Source organism: Salvelinus alpinus, chromosome 17 (genome assembly GCF_045679555.1).
Source record: "Salvelinus alpinus chromosome 17, SLU_Salpinus.1, whole genome shotgun sequence".
Taxonomy (NCBI): domain Eukaryota; kingdom Metazoa; phylum Chordata; class Actinopteri; order Salmoniformes; family Salmonidae; genus Salvelinus; species Salvelinus alpinus.
Window position 1 is genome coordinate 13,150,258 of NC_092102.1, and position 23,944 is coordinate 13,174,201.

At 44.4% G+C, this 23,944-nt stretch overlaps 1 protein-coding gene across 2 annotated transcripts; it reads right to left on the bottom strand.

Annotated features, from left to right (window-relative positions):
* Positions 1 to 1,448: 1,448 nt before the first annotated feature.
* LOC139542178 (voltage-dependent L-type calcium channel subunit beta-4-like) lies at positions 1,449 to 22,989 on the bottom strand. 2 transcript variants are annotated; one of them, XM_071347285.1, is made up of 14 exons: positions 22,632 to 22,989; positions 17,264 to 17,383; positions 15,005 to 15,127; positions 14,634 to 14,755; positions 14,207 to 14,256; positions 13,841 to 13,860; positions 13,054 to 13,134; positions 8,653 to 8,711; positions 8,392 to 8,492; positions 7,969 to 8,120; positions 7,614 to 7,709; positions 5,784 to 5,954; positions 5,502 to 5,563; positions 1,449 to 5,241 (listed from the first exon to the last, which is right to left on the bottom strand). In XM_071347285.1, exons 1-13 carry the CDS (start codon positions 22,668 to 22,670, stop codon positions 5,534 to 5,536), a joined length of 1,164 nt encoding a protein of 387 aa, XP_071203386.1. In that variant the 5' UTR covers positions 22,671 to 22,989; the 3' UTR covers positions 1,449 to 5,241; positions 5,502 to 5,533. The 2 variants fall into 2 exon arrangements, with proteins under 2 accessions (XP_071203386.1, XP_071203385.1); XM_071347284.1 differs by having other exon boundaries at positions 1,449 to 5,238; positions 22,632 to 22,988.
* Positions 22,990 to 23,944: the final 955 nt, after the last annotated feature.

Here is a 23,944-nt window from a genome sequence, read left to right on the forward strand (position 1 = left end):
AGGCTGCAACAGTGAGAGACTTATTTATGGAGAGATTCATTTTTAAAATTAGAAGCTCGAACTGTTTGGGTATAGACCTGGAAAGTATGACAGAACTTTGCAGGCTATCTCTGCAGTAGATTGCAACTCCTCCCCCTTTGGCAGTTCTATCTTGACGGAAAATGTTGTAGTTGGAGATGGAAATCTCAGAATTTTTGGTGGCCTTCCCATGTCAGGATTCAGACATGGCAAGGACATCAGGGTTGGCGGAGTGTGCTAAAGCAGTGAGTAAAACATATTTAGGGAGGAGGCGTCTGATGTTAACATGCATGAAACCAAGGCTTTTATGGTTACAGAAGTCAACAAATGAGAGCGCCTGGGGACACACAGGGCCTGGGTTAACCTCTACATCCCCCAAGGAACAGAGGAGGAGTAGGATGAGGGTACGGCTAAAGGCTATCAAAACTGGTTGTCTAGTGCGTTGGGGACAGAGAATAAAAGGCGCAGATTTCTGGGCGTGGTAGGATAGATTCATGGCACAATGTACAGACAGGGGTATGGTAGGGTGCGGGTACAGTGGAGATAAACCTAGGCATTGAGTGACGCTGAGAGAGTTTGCATCTCTGGAGGCACTAGTTATGCTAAGTGAGGTCACCACATGTGTGGGAGATGGGACAAAAGAGGTATCTGAGGCATGTTGAGTGGGACTAGGGGCTCCGCAGTAAAATAAAACAATGATAACTACCCTAAACAACAGTATATAAGGCATATTCACATTAGAGAGAGACATAAAGTGAGGCATAAAGCAATCACAGGTGTTGATTGGGAGAGCTAGCTAAGACAACAACTGGTAAGCCAACAACAGCTAATCAGCTAAGACTAAAACAACAGGTAAAATGGCAATGAATGGGCAGAGAGGGACAGTAAACTACACACAGGGCCTGAGTTCAAGGCTGGGGCCGACAGATAAACAAAATAAACAAAATGGAGTACCGTGATTAATGAACAGTCCAGCAGGCATCAGCTATGTAGCCAAGTGATCATAGGGTCCAGTGAACAGCAATAGATGAAACAGGGAAGCTGTTAGGTAGTCGTTATTACGCTAGCAAGCAGAGACACGGCGTTCATAAAGTTAGCAGGCCGGGGCTAGCAGAAGTGTCTTCATCGACGTCCGGCAAAGGCCGGTTGAGGGCACAACGGACGGAATTACGTTGGCAGACCAGTCGTGATGGATCGACGGGGCTCCGTGTCGTCAAAGGGTCCAGGCCAATTGGCAAAATAGGTATTGTAGCTGGAGTAATTTCATTTGCTAGCCGGGAGATGCGCCTGGCTCGAGGCTAACTGGTGCTAGCTTCGGGACAAGGGCGTTAGCCACTATAGTCACTCGGTAGCAGCTCAAAATGGTTCCAAATAACTACTGTGGTTACTTGTTGTTTTCAGAAATAAAATAACCACACCGTTTGTAAGCATCAATAAAACGTTCAGTTTATTTATTTTGTTTCTTATTCTTCATAATGTGTTATTGAAATCAGATGCATTCTGTACATAATTAGGTACAGTAGTAGGACATTTCATTTGTTGACTTTTCTGAAGTCATAGACATGGGTTATCACACCAGACATCATACTCAGTATTGTAGGTGGTGGGTACAGCAGAGTTACATTTAGTGCATTTATAGCATTATAAATATAAAGCAGACATAAAATGAAAATAGTGCAATTCTTACCCCGTCTTAAACAGAAGAGAAGTCTTGATAGTCTCAGCTACTGTCTTGTCAATGCTAGAAGACTTTGTATTGCGTACAGAATTTAGGTATGTCTGGAAAAACTAAAGCAAAACAATAGACATTGATAATTGGGAAAAACATGTGCCTTGGATATCCATCAATTTTACTTATATTATTATTTATATAAATTACCTGCATGAAAAATTTAATATTTGCAACTGGGATTGATGCTGATTGTTGTGTTTCAGTGGTGGAACTGTGCTTGGTTGGTGTGTATGTTTTGTAGTTCTCAAGTCTCAAGGTTGCGTTACAGTAGGTCTAACGACTGACTGTCTGAGGTCGCCATCTAGTGGTCTACAGACATATCCTTAGACCAAGTAGAAGTATAAGCCAGCCTTTATACAATTTTGAGAAATTGTAACATGTTAGGTTAGGGAACGCTCAATAGAGGCAACGCTCGAGATGGTTCCAAATAACCACTGTGGTTGCATCTGAAACAGCATCTTATTCCCTATATATTGTACTATATAGGGAAAATGGCAAAAGGGAAAAGGGTGCCATTTTGGACAGATTCCGCATTTCATACTAAAAAGGGAGAAAATACACAATTTATGTATAAATACATGCTTATGAGGCTTTGAAGACATGATCAAGTAGACCTACAGTACATTTTCCAGATGATTTTCTGTCTACAGTTTATAGATTTTGTGCACCTTGTTATCACTGAGGAAGAACTGAGAATGAATATTAATTATACAATACAGGTAGTGACCTTAGAGTGCATACATCATGTAATTAATTGGCTATGCAAGTCATCAGTTCATTTTCTCTTTAGAATGAGATGTGAAAAGCTCCAGTGACTGACTATGATCCTGGAAAGCCCTTCTACTTGTAAAATAAATATGTCTTTCTACTAAAATAAATATGATATATCATGCACATACATTTGATTAAATAACTGTGGTAGTAATTCATGTAATTCATATACAGTTTTGTAATGATATAGCAATAATGATCAATTAATGGCATGTGAGTGTTTTTCTATAGTGAGATGCATCCTGCTCTGTGATTTATGGTCTTGTTTGCTTGGGAAAGCTTCAGGTATGTATTACTACAATGCGAAAACGTACATGTAGCTCCTGTAAGGGTTGGAAGCTCATAAAAATAGTTTTTGATCTACATATTGGCGACATATCATCATTCTCCTTGTCCTCAAGCAGAGCAGTATCACTAGTGAATATATCTCTTTTATTCAGATACATGAGTTGACATTTGGGCGATGGTATTACGTTGGATGACATTCAGTAACGTGTTACTTCAGGTGTCATAACACAAGCCCAACACTAGAGGTCCCTCGCTCCCAACGAAAGAAAAACAGGAAGTGAAACGGACAATCTTTGATAACAGTAGAATAGGCGGATAGGTAGATTTACATCATAATTCATGAGAACTGAATTATTGTGGAAGCATAGTCTTTATAGGCTACTCATCATTCAAGCGCTGGGACTTTAACTAAACTTTTTTTATCAGAACTTAAACTGAACTTGTTATCAGAAGTGCTAATTAACTGCTTAAGTTGAGTGTAATGTAGTGTCTGAGGAGAGAGCAGATTGGATCCTGACAGGTTGAACAGTGGGAGGAGAGATACAGTAAAGTCCTGTAATGTGGGCTGTACAGTGATAAGGCATGCAAGAATACATTAAGGAGAAACTGGAATTGGTTTTAGGGAGATTTTTCTGTGTGCCCTAAACGTTTTGAACTTACACATGGTTAATGTATCTCCTCAAGTACTGATGATGTTTTTGGTCATAAAAATAAATAAAAAAGTACAAGCAAACGTGTGTGGTCTGACTCCTCCACCTGGGTCCCCGCCTGCGATCTGATTGGTGAATTTAATGGCGCAGCTACTCTGACCTTCTGTTGATACATTCTGTTGAAACATGATAAAGATACACAAGAGCTGTAGATGGCAATGTGCAAGTTTGTGCTTTGATAATGTGCTTTGATGTGCTTTGATTCATGCATACTTTATTCCTCTGTGTCACTATATAAGGCCTACAACACCAGTCTATTACGGGAACACAATACCAAACAGGCCATGAAAAAAACAAGCTATCAAGCAAGAGAACGCAAGCAATAAAGGAAGAGAACGGTTCTGCTCATTACATACGGTACTGACCAGGTACCTGAACACATCGGAACACGGTGGTGCACTCTGCTACTGCCCAGTGTGCCCTTATTACAGCAAACAATTTGGTCCAATCTTTAAATCGCGACTCATAGAAAATGGCGGTGGCGGAAGCCATCCAGAAATGGTGTGTAATATGGGAGATATGTCATTGTCTTTCATTGCCATGTTCCTCAGTACATCTTTAGAAAGCTTAAGAAACCTTAGAGCTTTAAAGAGAGGAGTTGTTGTTTGTGGGGGGCTACTGTACTCTACCCTACTGTACTCTACCCTACTGTACTCTACCCTACTGTACTCTACCCTACTGTACTGTACTCTACTGTACTCTACTGTACTCTACCCTACTGTACTCTACCCTACTGTACTGTACTCTACCCTACTGTACTCTACCCTACTGTACTCTACCCTACTGTACTCTACCCTACTGTTCTGTACTCTACCCTACTGTACTCTACCCTACTGTACTCTACCCTACTGTACTCTACCCTACTGTACTGTACTCTTCCCTACTGTACTGTACTCTACCCTACTGTACTGTACTCTACCCTACTGTACTCTTCCCTACTGTACTGTACTCTTCCCTACTGTACTGTACTCTAAGCACATTCATAAATTCTGATTGGACAGTGATTTTAGAAAGAGACCTATGCCACACTATGCAACAGTCTAAGCATTATTAAGCATTAGATTACATTTGTTGTTTCAGAGTGTGAACCAGACCTGGACCAACCCATCTGTGTCTGGAAAGGCCTGCCCTTAGTGGAAACACATGGGTTGGTTCAGTGGTGAAAGTTTGGGTTTTACATAACTGTTTGGGTGCTATCGCTAAGTGGTTTTGAGTGCTAATAGCGCTGAGGGTTAGGGTGGGGGCGAAGAGTGAGGTTTGGGGATGTAAGGGGCGAGAGGGTTTGGTCTGGGTCAAGCTGGCGGTCCGGTCGCTGCTCTGGTTTGTTTTCCCTTTGAGTGCTGTTGCAGTGCGTGGCCCTGAGAAGCATCATGTGGCTGTGGGATCAGTCAGGGGACTCTGGGAGGACTCTCCAGCAGGGGGCAGCGTGGAGGTGGGGGTCCGTCTTTTTCGGGGGTTGGGGGGTGTTCTCCTCTTCCTCCTCCTCGTCATGCTCCTCTTACTGCTCCTCAACCGCCTTCTCCTGCTGTCTATCTCAGATGCAAGCTGCCCTGTCCCCCTGTCGTCCATCTCCTTCTACCTCTCCAGGATTGAGAGGGGCAGGCCTGTGGAGATGGTGCCTATCCAGACACGAACGAATGCTGCCGACCCCTGGTCCCCCCGTGACCCCCAGTGACCTCGGACTTCTGACCCCTTACCTCTGAACCACAGCAGTGGCTGCTTCTTATAGAATAAAACAGAGTAGAGCAGAATAAAGAATAAAGAAAAATGGTACACTCTTTGAAAAAGGGTTCTTCGGCTGTCCCCTTTTTGGTTCCAGGTATAAATAAATGGATCCCAAAAGGGTTCTACCTGGAACCAAAAAGGGTTATTCAAATGGTTCTCCTATGGGGACAGCCGAATAACCCTTTTAGGTTCTGGGGAACAATTGTTTTTCTAAGAGTGTAGGGAGGGATAGTGACTGTTGAGGTGGTCCTACTCACCCAGGTCTGAGTCTGTGGTAGCTAGGTAGTGATCATTCTATTAACTCTTGAGTCTCTGAGAACTGGAAACACAGAAAGACAAGGATAAAGGAGAGAATAGCAAGCAGCAGAATGACCACAGATTCAGGGCCAGATTATTTGGTGGCATACAATGTCATATTTCTTTTTTCAGTCGTGCTGCACAATTTCAGGAACCGCATTAATAAAAATGCACAGCACAATTGCAAAAAAGACATGCATGGAACCTATTGGTCATCAAATATCATGCTGAGAGGAGCTTGCCTGTTGGCTGGAGTTAGCAGAGGGCGGGGTGACCACGCTCTGGTCCAATAGGGGGTTGAGGGGGGTGGAACAGGGCAGGTGAGTGGCGCGCCAGTAGATGTCCAGGTACTCTGCCAGGTGTTCACATGCATCCTCCAGCTGGTTCTCATCCAGGATCACATCAAACATCTCCTGAGAGATGAGATACAGTGCATTCGGAAAGTATTCAGACCGCTCTACTTTTTCCACATTTTGTTAGGTTATAGCCTTATTCTAAAATGGATTAAATAGTTATTTTTCCTCATAAATTCAGACCCTTTACTCAGTACTTTGTTGAAGCACCTTTGGAAGTGATTACAGCCTTGAGTCTTCTTGGGTATGACGCTACAAGCTTGGCACACCTGTATTTGGGGAGTTTCTCCCATTCTTCTCTGAAGGTCCTCTCAAGCTCTGTCAGGTTGGATGGGGAGCGTCGCTGCGCAGCTATTTTCAGGTCTCTCCAGAGATGTGTAAACAGGTTCAAGTCCGGGCTCTGGCTGGGCCACTCAAGGACATTCAGAGACTTGTCTCAAAGCCACTACTGAGTTGTCTTGGCTATGTGCTTAGGGTCGTTGTCCTGTTGGAAGTGAACCTTCGCCCCGGTCTGAGGTCCTGAGCTCTCTGGATCAGGTTTTCATCAAGAATCGCTCTGTACTTTGCTCCATTCATCTTTCCCTAAATTCTGACTCGTCTCCCAGTCCCTGACGCTGAAAAACATCCCCACAGCATGATGCTGCCACCACCATGCTTCACTGTAGGGATGGTGCCAGGTTTCCTCCAGACGTAACGCTTCAAGAGTTCAATCTTGGTTTCATCAGACCAGAGAATCTTGTTTCTCATGGTCTGAGAGTCCTTTAGGTGCCTTTTGGCACTCATAGCGGGCTGTCATGTGCCTTTTACTGAGGAATGGCCATAATGGCCATACTGAGGAATGGCCATACCATAAAGGCCTGATTGGTGGAGTACTGCAGAGATGGTTGTCCTTCTGGAAGTGACCATTGGGTTCTTGGTCACCTCCTTGACCAAGGCCCTTCTCTCCCAATTGCTCAGTTTGGCTGGGCGGCCAGCTCTAGGAAGTGTCTTGGTGGTTCCAAACTTCTTCCATTTAAGAATGATGGAGGCCACTGTGTTCTTGGGGACCTTCAATGCTGCAGACATTTTTGGTTTTCTTCCCCAGATCTGTGCCTCGACACAATCCTGTCTCGGAGCTCTACGAACAATTCCTTCGACCTAGAGGCTTGGTTTTTGCTCTGACATGCACTGTCAACTGTGGGACCTTATAGAGACAGGGGTGTGCCAATCCAAATAATGTCCAATCAACTGAATTTACCACAGGTGGACTCCAATCAAGTTGTAGAAACATCTCAAGGATGATCAATGGAAACAGGATGCACCTGAGCTCAATTTCGCGTCTCATAGTAAAGGGTCTAAATACTTATGTAAATAAGGTATTTCTGTTTGTTACTTTTTATACATTTGCAAAACTTTCTAAAACCTGTTTTCGGTTCGTCATTATGGGGTATTGTGTGTAGATTGATGAGGAAAAACATTTATTTAATACATTTTAGAATAAGGCTGTAACGTAACAAAATGTGGAAGAAGAGGTCTGAATACTTTCCGAATGCACTGTAGATGGCAACGTCAAAAACCCAACTCAAATGAACACTTTATCTAAACGGTAAACCTCAAGGGAATGCTGCTAACCCTAACTGGTGAGTGCACGCATTCCATTATAGTGGAAAGACAGTACCGTACACTTTGGGATTGTTGTACAATGGAAATAAATGTATAAGTATTATTTTCATTACATACGGGTGGACACTGTGCTAGTTTGTCTCCTGCCATCATCTGTACGTTGAGGTGTTTACTTTGAGATTTCCCCCGAGATTTGATGAGCCTCTGAAGAACCTGGGAGAGGGGAGAAAAATATTAACTGACTGACTGGCTTACTGGCTGGCTGGCAGACTGGCTGACTGTTTGGCTGACTAGCTGGCTGACTGGTTGACTAGCTGTCTGGCTGGCTGACTAGCTGGCTGACTGGCTTATTGGCTGACTGTCTGGCTGACTAGCTGGCTAGCTGACTGATTTGGCGGGCGGGCTGGCTGATTGTCTCGCTGGCTCTTTTGTTGACTGACTGACAGTGTGCAGGTAGTGGATCAGTCCTTACCTTTGGAGAGGACACCTTAACATAAACGATGATAGGAGCCAGGGATGTTTTGAGGAGTTGTGTTGGGTGGTTGATGGTGTCTGCATCCAGAACTACAAGCTGTAGGGTCTTAGCCAGCTCAAAAATTCTCTCAATCTCACTCTGGACCTCAGCTACCACCCCAACACACAGAGAGAATTACAGTCAGGTAGCACAGACCAACAGAACCACAGAAGGCCAAGTAAGTACAGAGAAGAGAGAAGAGAAAGTGTGATGTCGGTCCTGAGTGATATAGTACAACCATCAACACAGCTGTCTAAACAATTTCCCACAGGACTGACTGAGGGCTATTCCAGACCCAGAATAAAGATGAACATTTGAAAGCTCCAGAATTTCAGTAAATAAAAAAGCTGATGAGGGATGCAGAAGTCATCCTCCATTCACCTAGACTGGAGCGTGTGTTGGACCTCTCCATGATGGCCTTCTTGTTCAGTACAGACCTTTTGGCTAATGACAGATCAGCAGTCACCCGTGTGATAGAGATTCTGAAAAGATAGATACATTTAGATGGATAGATTCAATTTAATTGGACTATTTAAGAATACAATTCCAGCCACACAAGCGGGTACACTGCATTCAAAATCAGCAAGCATTTTCACAAAACAATTTGACAACTTATTCTGTAGTGGTTCTGGCTGTACCCACCTCCCATCAAACCTGTGTTTCAGGAAGTCAAACAGGGCCTTCTGCATCATGTCCGTTACCTGGAACACAGAGGGGAGGATGGTGATTGGTTAGGAGAGAGCACTGACCCCTGAATGTCATGGCCAGAGTCATAGAGGTTTTAGAATGGACGTCATGTTAGTGTCCTTATTCGTGACATTTCGGTGGTATAACAATAGGAGACCGCCTCTGTCAATTTACCGAACATTCAAAATCAAATAGCTAAATGATCCATGCTATGACCATCTTAAAACAATTCCACATGTCAGCTTAGAACCCCCCCCCCCCCAAGGGCTTAGACTTTCTAAGTTCTCCTAACCTGCTACGAAAAGTCCATTCTGGTCAATTATGACGTAAACTGTATACTATCTAGTCAAAACTATCGTTCACCACAACATGCTCCCTGGACAGAAGCTTCCTACACACTGCTGTCCATATATGGAATAGTCTTCCAGAGCATGTTATCGGTGACATCACAGACACTGGTCTACAGGCCTTCAAATGCTGACACTTCCTGAACACACCACCCTCCCGATCACAACAACGCACTTACCACCCCCCACTGATCGCTGCGCTGCAGTGAACCTTATGATTGGTCAACTGGATACTTATTAAGCCCCCCCCCCCCCCCCTCTTCAGGAGGACACATATTCTTTTGCCACATCTACATACATTTTACATACATGGTACTTTTCTATACAGCAGTCACATAACAATAATACATTACCATACATCAGCTCTTTAATCCCATCCCAATCCCAGCCACTCTCAGCCCATCCCACCTGTCACCATAGACCACCCTCGTTTGGTTTCCATATGCCATATATTTTTCAATTGTGCTGTGATGTTTTACATGAATTTTTAACCTATCTAATCGCATAGTATCCACAGATTGTGAGCTCAAGTTGAAAACATTTCCTACGAGTAATATTATATTATTGATTGATTGAATATGGATTTCTAAATTGCCCAACACTGCTATTTGTAAGGTTAATTTTAAGTGAATGTTGTGATTTTTTCTGTGACCAGAAACAAGCTACATAGGAGCAATACCAATACTCTTCGCAGCAAAATCTACAGAGCTGAGATTGTTGTATGCCCCTTATATTGGCATCAGTGGAGGCTCCTCAGAGGAGGAAGGGGAGGCCCATCCTCCTCGGTGAAATTTCATAAAAATAAAAATAGTGAAACATTAAAAAAGTTATCATTTTAGATAAAGCTGTATTAAATATATTCATATGTCACCAAATAACTGTTTAAAATACACTGTTTTGCAGTGAAGGTCTACAGTAACTTCAACAGCACTATCTGGGGTAGCACCATTGTGTAGCCGGAGGACAGCTAGCTTCCGTCCTCCTTTGGCTACATTGACTTCATACATGGTAATTATGACCACTTCCGGAGGACGTCCTCCAACCAATCAAAAATGTTGCTGTATGAACTGACATGTTGTCCATCCAATCATAGAATTAGGATTAGAGAATGAACCTAGCGAGTTGTATTGGGATTATGCCACAGAGCATTATGGGGGTTCTATGTGTTGAGAAGCTTGGTGACATTGTTGGATAGAGATTAAGAGTGAAAAGTGATAGTTGACCATTTTTTTTAAATATTCTTAAATTCAAATTATTTTTTTCAATTACAGGACACGGAGGAAGTATATTATAAATTGTTTTATTGGTTTTAGAACTTTATTTTTGTGTCCAGCTAGTGCAATTTATTTAAATGTGCCTTGCTAACTTCAGTAGCTAGCTAACTAAAATTACCAGCGCGATTGTGCAGTTTTCTCCGCCAGAATGGTAGAATGGCCAACGCTGCCGAAAATGTTGTGGTCTTTTTGTTGAAGAACCTCTTTCATTCTCTGGGGTACACGGTGCAAATTAAAAGTGAGGGTCGACCTCTGCCTGAGATAAGTTTCATGAAGAAGGATGAACAGTTGAGGGCGTTCAATACCAACTGGTATCAAAAGTATAGCTGGTTAGCAAGGAGCCTTTCATCAAGCCGCCTGTATTGCTGGCCTTGCCCGCTCTTTGGAAAATCTGAGCCTTGGTCAAAAGGTGGGTACAGTGACCCGAAGAATATAGATCGTTTAGCAGGCAGCATATAAATGCCCGCATCAGATTCAAGCTTCTGGGAAAAAGCTGCATCGATCATGACGAAGGTCTGCGTATTCAAACTGCGCGACACAACGAGAACGTTAGAAGAAACAGCGATGTTCTCAAGCGGCTTATCAACACCACTGCGTTTTTTGGGCATGCAAGAATAGGTTTATAGAGGACACTACGAGAGGGACAGTTCCTCCGACAAGGGAAACTACAATGAGCTCGCAGAGTTAATTCCACGTAACAATGCAGAACATATCGAACTTCCGACTGATTTCATAGCTTCCATCGCATCATCCATTTCGCGTGCGCTCAAGTAGGCTTTCCACTTTCCTCCGGTATTTATTTAGCAAAGATGAAAACACATAATCACTCCGGACAGACACAAGCAAAAACTCATGATATAAATGTTGCAGCAGCAGAGCCTACACCTTAACATTAGAGCTCTGACATGCTGTATGTGATGAAAACGAGACCATTTTTCAGTCTGATCAACTGTAGGCTACTAATAAGAGCAGATGCATACAGCCTATGTGCCCTGTCCATTTGTTCAGGGTAAACTAATTGGTAACGTTATGTATTTATAGTCCATTTGTGTATCAGGAGAAAATATGAATGTGATCAAATTTGGTTTATATTCAACATTGGGCTGGCTAGACTGCCAATACGTTTTCAATCCAAAATTATTAACTGGAATCAATCAATCAACATAATAGTGATGACAGATGTGAGTACATTTTTTATAAGGCCTACAGTTGCATAGAACTGCATGATGCAAACATCCAAGCAAACTGTGATAAGAGCAAAGAGTTAATTCCAAAATGTCTATTGAAATTGGTTGTGGTAAGAACATTTAGATTTTTTGAGATACTGTATGAATACCAAGTATGTCTACTTCACCATCCGCTCGTTGTATTGGTAAACTACCAATAAGTAATATGGTACACTTGTCATACTTAGGTTTTTGTCCAGAGAGACTAGAAAAGTGATCAAAATCTTCAATGAGACTGTGCAGGGATCTAGATTGCGGACGTAAAAAAAACTTGAGCCATCGGCAAACATTGACATTGGATTTCTAACCCCTTGATGTTCTTGTTGGATCTAGCATTTCGATGGCGATAACAAATAAATATGGAGATGGTCAACTGAATGTCACTTTGTATCTGATTTGGCCATTGTTCACCAAAAAATCCTCTCTCTCGGCCTCCCCTTCTCCCTCCCACCCTCCCTCTCTGAAATACTTAGAAAGTCAAGGAACCAACATCTCTATATCCTTAATTAAATAAGGACAGATCTATGTGTGTGGTCTGTTTGTGTAACTATAGGAAGTAGACAACATGGGTCTACGTGTTCCTTTCTTTCCATCTCACTAAAGACAATGTTAGTCTGACTGTGGCAGTGGAGCTTAGAGAGCGGTAATCTCTGTGGAGGAGCAGACAGAGAAACCTTTGCCTGGCCCAGCCTGTGTGTGTGTGTGTGTGAGAGGCGAGGCGTGGCCGTCTATAAAAAAATACAAATAAAAAGATGCCTTGTGAAATAGGGGATAAAACCAAGAACTCCTACTGCTGCAACTTCCCTGCTGTCTTGGAGAGGGAGAGGGGGAGGCGAGAGGGAGAGAAGGAGAAAGGGAGAGAGAGAAAGGCAGAGACAGACAAAGAGAGCGAGAATGAGAGAAGAAGAGAAAGACAGAGCGAGTGAGGGATGGAGAAGGGGAGAGAGAAGGCTGACGTATGCCTCCGGAGCATCCCCAAAGCACATCACCAGAGAAATGCATAAATATTTCACAGACACACAAAACAAACGGCTTGGCTCTCAGCCTCCACAGTCACACAGGAGAGAGAGAGAGAGAGAGAGAGAGAGAGAGAGAGTGGCAGAGGCAGAGTGAAAATGTTAAAGCAGAGAGAGATTTCATCTAATTATATGCCTTATAGTTGTGCAGACTTGTTTGTTTGTCAAGCTCATTACAGTCAAATGGCATGCAGTATCATCTTATATCCCTTATATCCCTACACATCTATTGTAATCTGTATGGGGCATGTGCAGTATAAGACATAGGCTACTTGTTGATTTTCTATGTGATTGTGAGTGGGCAGCACATGATTCATAGAGTTACTGTATCATAATGTAGTGTAATTTGATCATAATAAGTTTATGGGGTTGGCCTAATGGGCTAATGGAATGGAAGTTTGTGTGTTTGCGTGTTTGCGTGCATACTTGTGTGTCTCTGTGAGGGTGTGTGTGCGTGTGTACTTGCATGTGTGTGTATCGACCAGCTTCTCACCTCATAGCCTTTCAGGGAGGGCCCCACCAACACCACCGGCCTCATGGAGGGAACAACATCATAGGGTGGGAGATGCTCTGTCTGCACAGGAGACACACACACTGGGCTTGGAACAACTTATACTTTAAAGACCATAATAGAGCCCTGAGTTTTTCCTGGTCAGATCATGTGGTCAGGGAAAAGTCTGGGCCCAAGCATAACCTAACCTCATACAAACATCCGGAAGTCTCGCAAGCTTACATTCTGTTCCACTTAGGGTTGCAAAATTCTGGGAACTTTTAATAAATTCCCTGGTTGTCTGCTCATTCCCTTCTTATTCTGGGAGACTCCAACCGGGATTTTGGGAAAATCAGGAAATGTATTGAAAATTCCCAAAATGTTGTTACACGGAGCGATAAACAGCCTGGTAATTACAAGGCTAAGCATACCCCCCCCCCCCCAGTCATTGAGAATAGGATCTACCAAAGTGTAATTAAATAAGAACAAAAGACTGTGGAGTAGAGTATTTTATACATCAAGAAATCAATCAATCAAATTGTATTTGTCACACGCGCCGAATACAACCTTATCATGAAATACTTACTTACAAGCCCTTAACCAACAATGCATTTTTAAGGAAAATAAGAGTTAAGAAAATATTTACTAAATAAACTAAAGCAGCAACAAAAAAAGAAGTAGCAAAAAAAAAGTTACAGAATAAAATAACAATAAGGAGGCTATATACAGGGGGTACCATTTTTATTCCTAGATTTGACACACAGTAGAATAACCTGCATGACCAACATACCTGCTTTTGCTTCTGTTTGGCTTGTAAAAACAAGAGAAAACAGATTTAGCATTAAAGCAAAGACGCATGTCTATTTATGGAGAGCAGATGGTATAGTGTCTGAGAAGAGGATATCCTGTGGCTCTTTGATACCCATTCCTCCAGTAAAAAGCAGCAACACTGTCAGGGTTGGGATATGAATTTCAGGCATTCTTCCTGAATTACTTCATTTAACTCAGGATACTGTGCACATGGTTGGTTCCAATGAATAAACAGGCTTTGCTACATAGCGCAGTATAGAATTGTGTTGTCCATCCATGATGGACATTTGTCTTTGCCATCACTTTACAGAAATCAGGTACGAGACAGAAGCGTGAGGTCAATCACCTGCAGATGGTGGTGTGGACCTCCAGCTGGACGATGTGTTCGCTGCTTTCCTGTAGGACAACAACATGGTGCGTGAGAACAGGTTGAGAACAATGTTATCTTTCCTTGAATCCTCTCCTTGCTTAACATAATAAATATACGCCAGTTAGCAGAAGCTTTTAGCCAAAGCGACTTACATCATGCATGCATACATTACACGTAAGGGCAGAACCGGGAATTGAACCCACTATGCTGGTATTGCAAGCGCAACGCTCTACCAACTGAGCTGCCAACTGTGCTCCCGTCTGCCATGCAAGGAATTCCTTGCTGACGTTTTGAGGAGGCAGGGAGAGGATGGTAGGGGAGGACACAAGGAATCAAGGAAAGACAACTGAGAAAGAGATTTGGAATGTAGCATGGGGATGTATGAGAGAGGATGAACCCTGACCTCTGTGCCTGTTTTTGTTCCTGTTTGATCCGCATGGCCTCCAGTTTCACCGGGCTGGGGATGAAGGTGATGTCCGCCCCTTCCTTCACCAGCCGACCGATCCACCAGTCATTGCTGTATTTCTGCAGACAAAGAGACAAAATGTCAATACTGTTCCAACAATATGGCAGCAGTGGTTAATGTGGCTAATGTCTTAGTAACTGAAGTGAAAGAGATGCCTGTCAAAGTCATGGTCTTACATATTGTCAACGTGTAAGGACTATGTTACAATAGGCACTGGTTAAGCGAAATGTATTTAGTGGAGATAATATATGTGATCGTGATATGGTGACAGGGATTGTTGATGATGACGCATACGGAACTCCACTCACCTCTTTTATGTGTAGAAAGTCTTTGGTTTCAAAGTTGATAGCAGCACCTTGGACAGGACATTCCCCATCTAGAGCCCCACAGTAACTCACGTTGGTCTTCACTGCAAATGCTACCGGTTTCGACTGGGGAGGACAGAGAGAGACACAACATATATGAAGTGTTTATGAAAGGATTCTGTTACCTGACGATATTCCATCCTATGGGGGATCTCTCCTTGGCTCTCTGGGCCTGAATAACAGACTTCATATTCATTTTTTATATTCAACACTTAGTTGCCTGAGAACACATTCACATTTACGATCAGAGGAATAGTTGCAGGGGAGAAGAGAGCTTGAAGAAGGGTCACTCCCCTTAGCTCTCTCCAGGGGCAGTTAGGCCTGAATAAACTCCTATATAAACTCTACTGACTAAAGTTGAACTCTTACCATAGCTCAGTTGGGCCTGAATAAACTCCTATATAAACTCTACTGACTAAAGTTGAACTCTTACCATAGCTCAGTTGGGCCTGAATAAACTCCTATATAAACTCTACTGACTAAAGTTGAACTCTTACCATAGCTCAGTTGGGCCTGAATAAACTCCTATATAAACTCTACTGACTAAAGTTGAACTCTTACCATAGCTCAGTTGGGCCTGACGTTTGGCTTCAAGCTAATTCACTAACTAAACTCCTGACTCTGCTTACTAACTCTACTAATCTTGGCTCTCTGACTAGCGGGTGGAGGAGAGGTTGCTTATCTTGGCTCTCTGACTAGCGGGTGGAAGAGAGGTTGCTTATCTTGGCTCTCTGACTAGCGGGTGGAGGAAAGGTTGCTTATCTTGGCTCTCTGACTAGCGGGTGGAGGAAAGGTTGCTTATCTTGGCTCTCTGACTAGCGGGTGGAGGAGAGGTTGCTTATCTTGGCTCTCTGACTAGCGGGTGGAGGAGAGGTTGCTTATCTTGGCTCTCTGACTAGCGGGTGGAGGAAAGGTTGCTTATATTGGCTCTCTGACTAGCGGGTGGAGGAAAGGTTGCTTATCTTGGCTCTCTGACTAGCGGGTGGAGGAGAGGTTGCGTATCTTGGCTATCTGACTAGCGGGTGGAGGAGAGGTTGCTTATCTTGGCTCTCTGACAGGCGGGTGAAGGAGAGGTTGCTAATCTTGGCTCTCTGACTAGCGCGTGGAGGAGAGGTTGCCTATCTTGGCTCTCTGACTAGCGAGTGGAGGAGAGGTTGCTTATCTTGGCTCTCTGACTAGCGGGTGAAGGAGAGGTTGCTTATCTTGGCTCTCTGACTAGCGCGTGGAGGAGAGGTTGCTTATCTTGGCTCTCTGACTAGCGGGTGGAGGAGAGTTTGCCTACCGTGGCTCTCTGACTAGCGGATGGAGGAGAGGTTGCTTATCTTGGCTCTCTGACTAGCGGGTGGAGGAGAGGTTGCTTATCTTGGCTCTCTGACTAGCGGGTAGAGGAGAGGTTGCTTATCTTGGCTCTCTGACTAGCGGGTGGAGGAAAGGTTGCTTATCTTGGCTCTCTGACTAGCGGGTGGAGGAGAGTTTGCCTACCGTGGCTCTCTGACTAGCGGATTGAGGAGAGTTTGCCTACCGTGGCTCTCTGACTAGCGGATGGAGGAGCGTTTGCCTACCGTGGCTCTCTGACTAGCGGATGGAGGAGAGTTTGCCTACCGTGGCTCTCTGACTAGCGGATGGAGGAGAGGTTGCCTACCGTGGCTCTCTGACTAGCGGATTGAGGAGAGTTTGCCTACCGTGGCTCTCTGACTAGCGGATGGAGGAGCGTTTGCCTACCTTGGCTCTCTGACTAGCGGATGGAGGAGAGGTTGCCTACCTTGGCTCTCTGACTAGCGGATGGAGGAGAGGTTGCCTACCTTGGCTCTCTGACTAGCGGATGGAGGAGAGGTTGCCTACCTTGGCTCTCTGACTAGCGGATGGAGGAGAGGTTGCCTACCTTGGCTCTCTGACTAGCGGATGGAGGAGAGGTTACCTACCTTGGCTCTCTGACTAGCGGATGGAGGAGTAGTTGCTTACCTTGGCTCTCTGACTAGCGGATGGAGGAGAGGTTGCCTACCTTGGCTCTCTGACTAGCGGGTGGAGGAGAGGTTGCCTAGCTTGGCTCTCTGACTAGCGGGTGGAGGAGAGGTTGCCTACCTTGGCTCTCTGACTAGCGGATGGAGGAGAGGTTGCCTACCTTGGCTCTCTGACTAGCGGATGGAGGAGAGGTTGCCTACCTTGGCTCTCTGACTAGCGGATGGAGGAGAGGTTACCTACCTTGGCTCTCTCCAGCTGCAGTTGGGCCTGGCGCTCGGCTTCAAGCCGAGACGCCTCGGGGTCGTCCTCCAGGGACACGTCGGAATCCGAGGGTCTACTAGTGTAGGAATCAGCTGAACCCTAGAGAGAGGGAGGGAGAGACAGAGAACGAGAGAGAGAGGGAGAAGACAGAGACAGAGAGAGGGAGGGAGAAGACAGAGAACGAGAGAGAGAGGGAGAAGACAGAGACAGAGAGACATAGAAACAGAGAGGCAGAGAGAGGAAGAACGAGAGAGTCAGCCTACAGGAAGGGGAGAAACATAACACCACAGAGGAGCCCATTTCCTGTAAACTTACTTCGACTGTATTGCTGATAATGTTTCTATCATTCAAATCCAAGCTCTCAGTGTCACCCATTACTTCAGATCAGATGGCTTTATGTGGACTCCCTGCTCCAGTACCTGATATGAGCACGTTCTGTCCCTTTACCTGCTGCAGGTACCTGTCTGGCCTGGCCCTGGCCCTGCACCCATGGGACCTGCCTAGCTGGGACTGGCAGTTCCAGTTCCTCTTCAGTTCCTGCTTTCCAAAGCAGTCCACTCTGGGGAGCATGTGTGTGAGGCAAGCACTGCAACAACATGCAGTACATATGGTAGCGTTCCAATGTTTATTTACTAAAGTGAATGAAGGGAAACCTTGTCTTATATACAGTATGTCTACCGTCGATTGTGCTGCAATAGATGCTGCAACCACATTCAGCCACAAAGGAGTACACACTATTCTGAACATACTTGTATCTTCTAATCTAAACAGTATTATCAAGTTCATATCGCCCACCATCAGTAAGTCACCACACAATCACAGCCATAACTTTGGAGACATGAAGAGCATAACCAGGGTAGGTATCAAGTTGTTAAAATATCTCAACACTTTCGGAAAGAAACCTGGTTAAAGGAAGAGCAGTCCAAGACACTAATTGCCTCATCGTATCAGCTCACTGTCAGACCAACCTGTCATGGGTAAAAATACATCTCCCCCTCCTCGGTCAGCCCTAAACCCAACATGCTCTCCACTCACCGTCACCGCTTTCCAATCCCCGTCTCCTTTCAGTCCCAGCTGGCCCACACACACCAGAGGAAGACTGACTCCTCACATGCCAGGCTGATACACATAAACACCCACACACACCAGAGGAAGACTGACTCCTCACATGCCAGGCTGATACACATAAACACCCACACACACCAGAGGAAGACTGACTCCTCACATGCCAGGCTGATACACATAAACACCCACACACACCAGAGGAAGACTGACTCCTCACATGCCAGGCTGATACACATAAACACCCACACACACCACTTCCAAATACAGCTCCAAATATAGCTCAATAACAACGGCACAGCAGGCAGCCTTCTCTTTTTTCTCCACCCCTCCCTCTTCCTCCCTCCCTCTTCCTCCCTCCCTCCCTCTTCCCCTCTCCCAAGTCATTTCTGCAGGCTCGATCCAGAGCACAGCTTTTCTCTTTTTTTCTTCTTTTTTTAAAACTTGTCTTTCTCCACCCCCTGCTCCCTTTCTTCCCCTCTCTCTCCCCCATCCCAAAACATTTGGGGCTTGATCTATCTCTTTCTTTCTTTCACCTATCTCCTCCCCTCTCTCCCCATCCCCTCGTCCCAAAATCATTTGGGCACCAGGCTGGATTTAGCGATCCAGAGTACAGTGTGGATATCATTTAAATACCAACGCGTGCCGAGAGGGGCTGGCGTCTAAAGATACTTCGACCACAGGACGAAACAAAGCAGAATTAACAAGAAAGAGGCTAGTTCAGTTTGGTTAGTAGTGCTGCGGATGAGACTAATACATAATACCCTGAAAAATATATTGTGTGTGTTTTAACATATCATCTATGCTAACGCTCTATAACTTGTTATAAGCATCTATGAGCCTTTATAATGCCTTATGATAATGATTAGCAGTGCTGCGGATGGGAGTGACTAATACAGTAAACAGTTGCATGTGTTTCACATTAGATGCCTTTCTGCATGCAGGTGTAACCCCAACCACCATGTTCTTATGCTACCTGGGGGGCCCAACCAATGCCATATTACAACCCATGTGTGGTGATAATTGCTTTGTTTGCACTGTAACCTGTTCATTCATATGCCCTGCGACCGTGATACATAGGCCTAAAGGACGAGATGATAAGAAGACACAGTGCAGAATAAAATCACAAAACCGGACAGCAACCTCTGTCCAGTGAAGTGCACAAAGCATATTGCATGTACAGTAACAGACAGTTTCATGACCGACAGCATGGTCAAGCAAGTTAATGTTTCCGACATTTTCGGACCACTAAACAACTATTGATTTAGAACCACGGAGAGTTACCGCAAGTCACAAAGAAAACAGGGGCTGCCTCCACTATTCCAGCACCATTTCAACTTCAACATGTCAGCATCATCAAATCACCTCTGCTTCGTCTAATACAGTGACAATTTAGTCCAATCAACATAAGCTCAATATGATGTGGCTGTCCATGGTTCTGATTTCTGTATGTGTGTGTGTGTGTGTGTGTGCGTGTTCGTGCAAGTAGAAAAAAATGTTGACTTACCCTAATTGTAGAGAATGCCATCCTTCTCTCGTTCATGTTGACGAAACAGTCTATCACTCTGTCATACAGTACACACTTTTAGTTTTTGTTGTCCTTGGCTACCTGGCTAAAATGCTTGCTCGCTAGCCTAACTTCCATTCATGGGCAACGTTAGCTAGTTAACTTTGGCATTCTACATCTAGCTATATATTCAACTTCCATCCTCTCAGGCCAGGGGCACAAAAATGTATGAATTAATGGTTGGATCAGAATCGCCGTTATAATCATTGGCTAGTACAGAGAATTAAGTAAAACCACAAGTACAAGTCCCTATCTCCATCCATGGTTAATTTAGGAAAGGGACAATTTTAGCTAGCTGGCTAAGCAGGCCCGCTGAGGAAAACACAAATCAAGTTTTTCTGTCAATGACGTATGCTATCAATGGGATTTCATAGGAGTGACGCCAAATCCAAGCTGGCTTCCCTTGACAATTTTCTTTGGTGCGCCAGGACCATTCATGGTTGAGCTCAACGCTGAATGGCCAGATGGGGAGGCCAGATGCTCACTGGCTTCGTTTGCCTTCAATGCTATAGGCGGCAACAATGTCATACTCGTTTGGACCAGACAGCATCAGATAGGTGTCCTACACATAGAGAGACAGAAGGGCGCTGTTTCGCTCGCTCGGATGCTTTCTCCTGTGAGATACGTTCAGCCTCTTGCAAATTGAAGGAAAATTATGAAACATGGTCAATTCCCTTGGCATCCCATGAATACATGCAATTTCTCTCTTTCCAGTGGCAGCAAGTTGGAACACCGGCCGGATTCTGTCAAGTTCCACCCAGTGCATCCTCAGAGTAAAGTGTGAGAGACCGGAGGAGAGAGGAGGGGAGAGGAAAGAGGGTCGGAGAGCAGGGAAAAGGAGGGGAGAGGGGTAGAGCGGAAGAGACTCGATGGATATAAAGGCCCTCTCTCTCTGACACTGTCCTGATCTCACAGTCCCACACCATAGCTAGAGTATATCTCTTAGATTATTCCAATTTCCACTTCCCTGGTCTGTGAATCTGAGCAAAACCAAACCCGTTGTTCGCTTTTGCCAAGAACTTGTTGTCAGACACCAGTTGAATTATATCATTTTCAAATGATGAGCCAGCTTGTTATTCTGAAGACTACTGTATCGCCTATAACAACAATCATTGCAACATCCACCATATATCATACCAGGGCTTTAAAAGATCACCCTAAGAAGTCACTGCCAACCACACAACACTGAGATCAGATCAATACAGCCATGTGATACTAGAAGAGACACAAGATCCTAGAAGGGGATGACATTCAGTTGGCGTGGCTGTAACATATGTGGTGTAGCGAGAGAGAGAGAGAGAGAGAGAGAGAGAGAGTGAGAGAGAGAGAGAGAGAGAGAGAGAGAGAGAGAGAGAGAGAGAGAGAGAGAGAGAGAGAGAGAGAGAGAGAGAGAGAGAGAGAGAGAGAGAGCGAGCGAGCGAGCGAGAGAGAGAGAGAGAGAGAGCGAGACAAAGGGAGAGAGAGACAGAGAGAGACAGAGAGAGAGAGAGAGAGAGAGAGAGAGAGAGAGAGACAGAGAGAGAGAGAGAGAGAGAGAGAAATAATGAGTAACAATAACTTGGCTGTATACATACCAGAACCGAGTAAATGTGCAGGGGTAGGGTATGCTACCCTTGCACATTGCCGACAGTAGCTACCACCCTCTCACAGACACACATTTCACGTATTCCTCTCTGACAAGAAAATAAGAAAGCATTTTCTCAGCGAATAATACATGACATAGTTTGTCCAGGTGGTGGCACCCCACACACAGCAGTCAGTTGAGTCAGCATCTCTCAGTATTTTACTTATTTAACTAGGCAAGTCAGTTAAGAACAAATTCTTATTTACAATAATGGCCTACACCGGCCAGACCCAATTGTGCACCACCCTATGGGACTCTCAATCACAGCCAGTTGTGATACAACCTGGATTTGAACCAGGGTGTCTGTAGTGAGGCCTCTAGCACTGAGATGCAGTGCCTTAGACCGCTGTGCCACTCAGGAGCCCCATATAGATAATAATAATACCACTTTCCCCCCAATAACAGACAAACTCATGGACAATTTCCATTCAGCCGCTCAGATTCTGTTTTTGTAAACCCACGTTTTTGTTGATTGAGATAACACGATTTAGTTTGAATTTGTTTTATATAAAATCTCTTATGACATGTCATACTTGTTATACAATTCTATATCTTTTAACTGAATTGATCCCCTTTTATAATTTCCAAACTCGGTATTCAGCACAAATATCTCAGACAAGATAGCAACAGCAACATGCAAAGTACAACGTGGAGCAGAGAAAGTCCAGAGAGGAGAGATGGAAAGACATGTGTTCCTGTATACCTGACGAGGAAGGGGAAAGGCAGAGGAAGAGTGGGGGTTATGCTTACAGAGTGAGTGAACAAGAACAGGCTTTCTACCGAGGTAGGTAGAGCACGTTGAAAACATGAGGAGGGGTAGAGCACGGAAGAGAGGAGAGAGGGAGCGGTACCAGAGGAGAGGAGCGGTAGGAGGAGAGTGAGGAGGAGAAGAGCATTAGAGCATTAGATTAGAAGAGAGGTACCAGATTGTGGAAACGGAGAGCAGATGGAAAGACAGACAGATGGCCTGATGCTGCAGAGAGAGAGAGAGAGAGAGAGAGAGAGAGAGAGAGAGAGAGAGAGAGAGAGAGAGAGAGAGAGAGAGAGAGAGAGAGAGAGAGAGAGAGAGAAAGAAACAGAGAGCAACACAATACCTTATTACCGATGAGTCCTGTAGCGCTCGAGTCGGACATGCTTCTACCGCTGCCTTCTCTCTCTTCCTCTCCATCTCACACATGCAGACCCCTCCCCTCCTCTGCTTCCCCAGCCTCCAAGCCCGTCGTTAGTTACAGGCAGAGAGAGAGGCAGTGCGCTCAGGCTCGGCCTAAGTGCTCCGTCCTGACATTAGTGCACTGCCTGCCTGCCTGACTTGGCTGGGCTGAATGCCTCAACAGCCATTTCCTATACAAAATGTATGCCCTAACTGCAGTACTGGAGCTTGGTATGGCGTATACCCCCTCTCACTGGCCGGGTCAGTTCTGCCCGAGTCTCTCTCTCCCAAGCTTCAAACACTTTCTTTCTCCCTTCTTTTCCTTCCTTCTTTTTTTGTTATTTTATGCAAGAAGACCTTGTTCCTTTCTTTCCTCTTCTCTCGATTCTTCTTCTTCTACACGCCCCTCCAGTTACCATGACACTGCTTATCCACTGTACTGTAGTGTACCCCTTCTCCCTTCTCTCTAGTCTGTAGAACACACGGACCTCATTTCTCCTGCCAGGTAAAATACATCCCTGTCCTCTGCAGGAAGGAGACTATATTCTTCTTCTCCTGCTTGTAACTGTATTTATAACCCCTTTACATTACACATATTCCCACTGTTTACAACACATCCCCCTCTATATGATCTCTGTGATAACTCTATGATAACCTCGTTATGTGATAACACTCTATGATAACCTCACCATATGATAATCTCACTATGTGATAACCTCTATATGTGATAACCTCTCTATGTGATAACGCTCTATGTGATAACGCTCTATGATAACCTCTCTATGTGATAACGATCTATGATAACCTCTCTATGTGATAACGATCTATGATAACCTCTCTATGTGATAACGATCTATGATAACCTCTCTGTGTGATAACTCTCTATGATAACCTCTCTATGTGATAACTATCTATGGTAACCTCTCTGTGTGATAATGCTCTATGATAAACTCTCTGTGTGATAACGCTCTATGATAACCTCTCTATGTGATAACTCTCTATGATAACCTCTCTGTGTGATAACGCTCTATGATAATCTCTCTATGTGATAACTATCTATGATAACCTCTCTGTGTGATAATGCTCTATGATAAACTCTCTGTGTGATAACGGTCTATGATAACCTCTCTATGTGATAACTCTCTATGATAACCTCTCTGTGTGATAACGCTCTATGATAATCTCTCTATGTGATAACTATCTATGATAACCTCTCTGTGTGATAATGCTCTATGATAAACTCTCTGTGTGATAACG

Bases quoted from the DNA above. Each gene is read 5' to 3' on its own strand.
- LOC139542178 (XM_071347285.1), bottom strand. From the start codon at position 22,670: ATGTCCGACTCGAGCGCTACAGGACTCATCGGTAATAAG. The intron at 8,712-13,053 runs GTGAGAAGCTGG...TCTGTGTTCCAG, and splicing joins CCTCCCTGAAAGGCTATGAG to GTAACGGACATGATGCAGAA. The intron at 5,955-7,613 runs GTATGTAATGAA...CTCATCTCTCAG, and splicing joins AACTAGCACAGTGTCCACCC to GAGATGTTTGATGTGATCCT.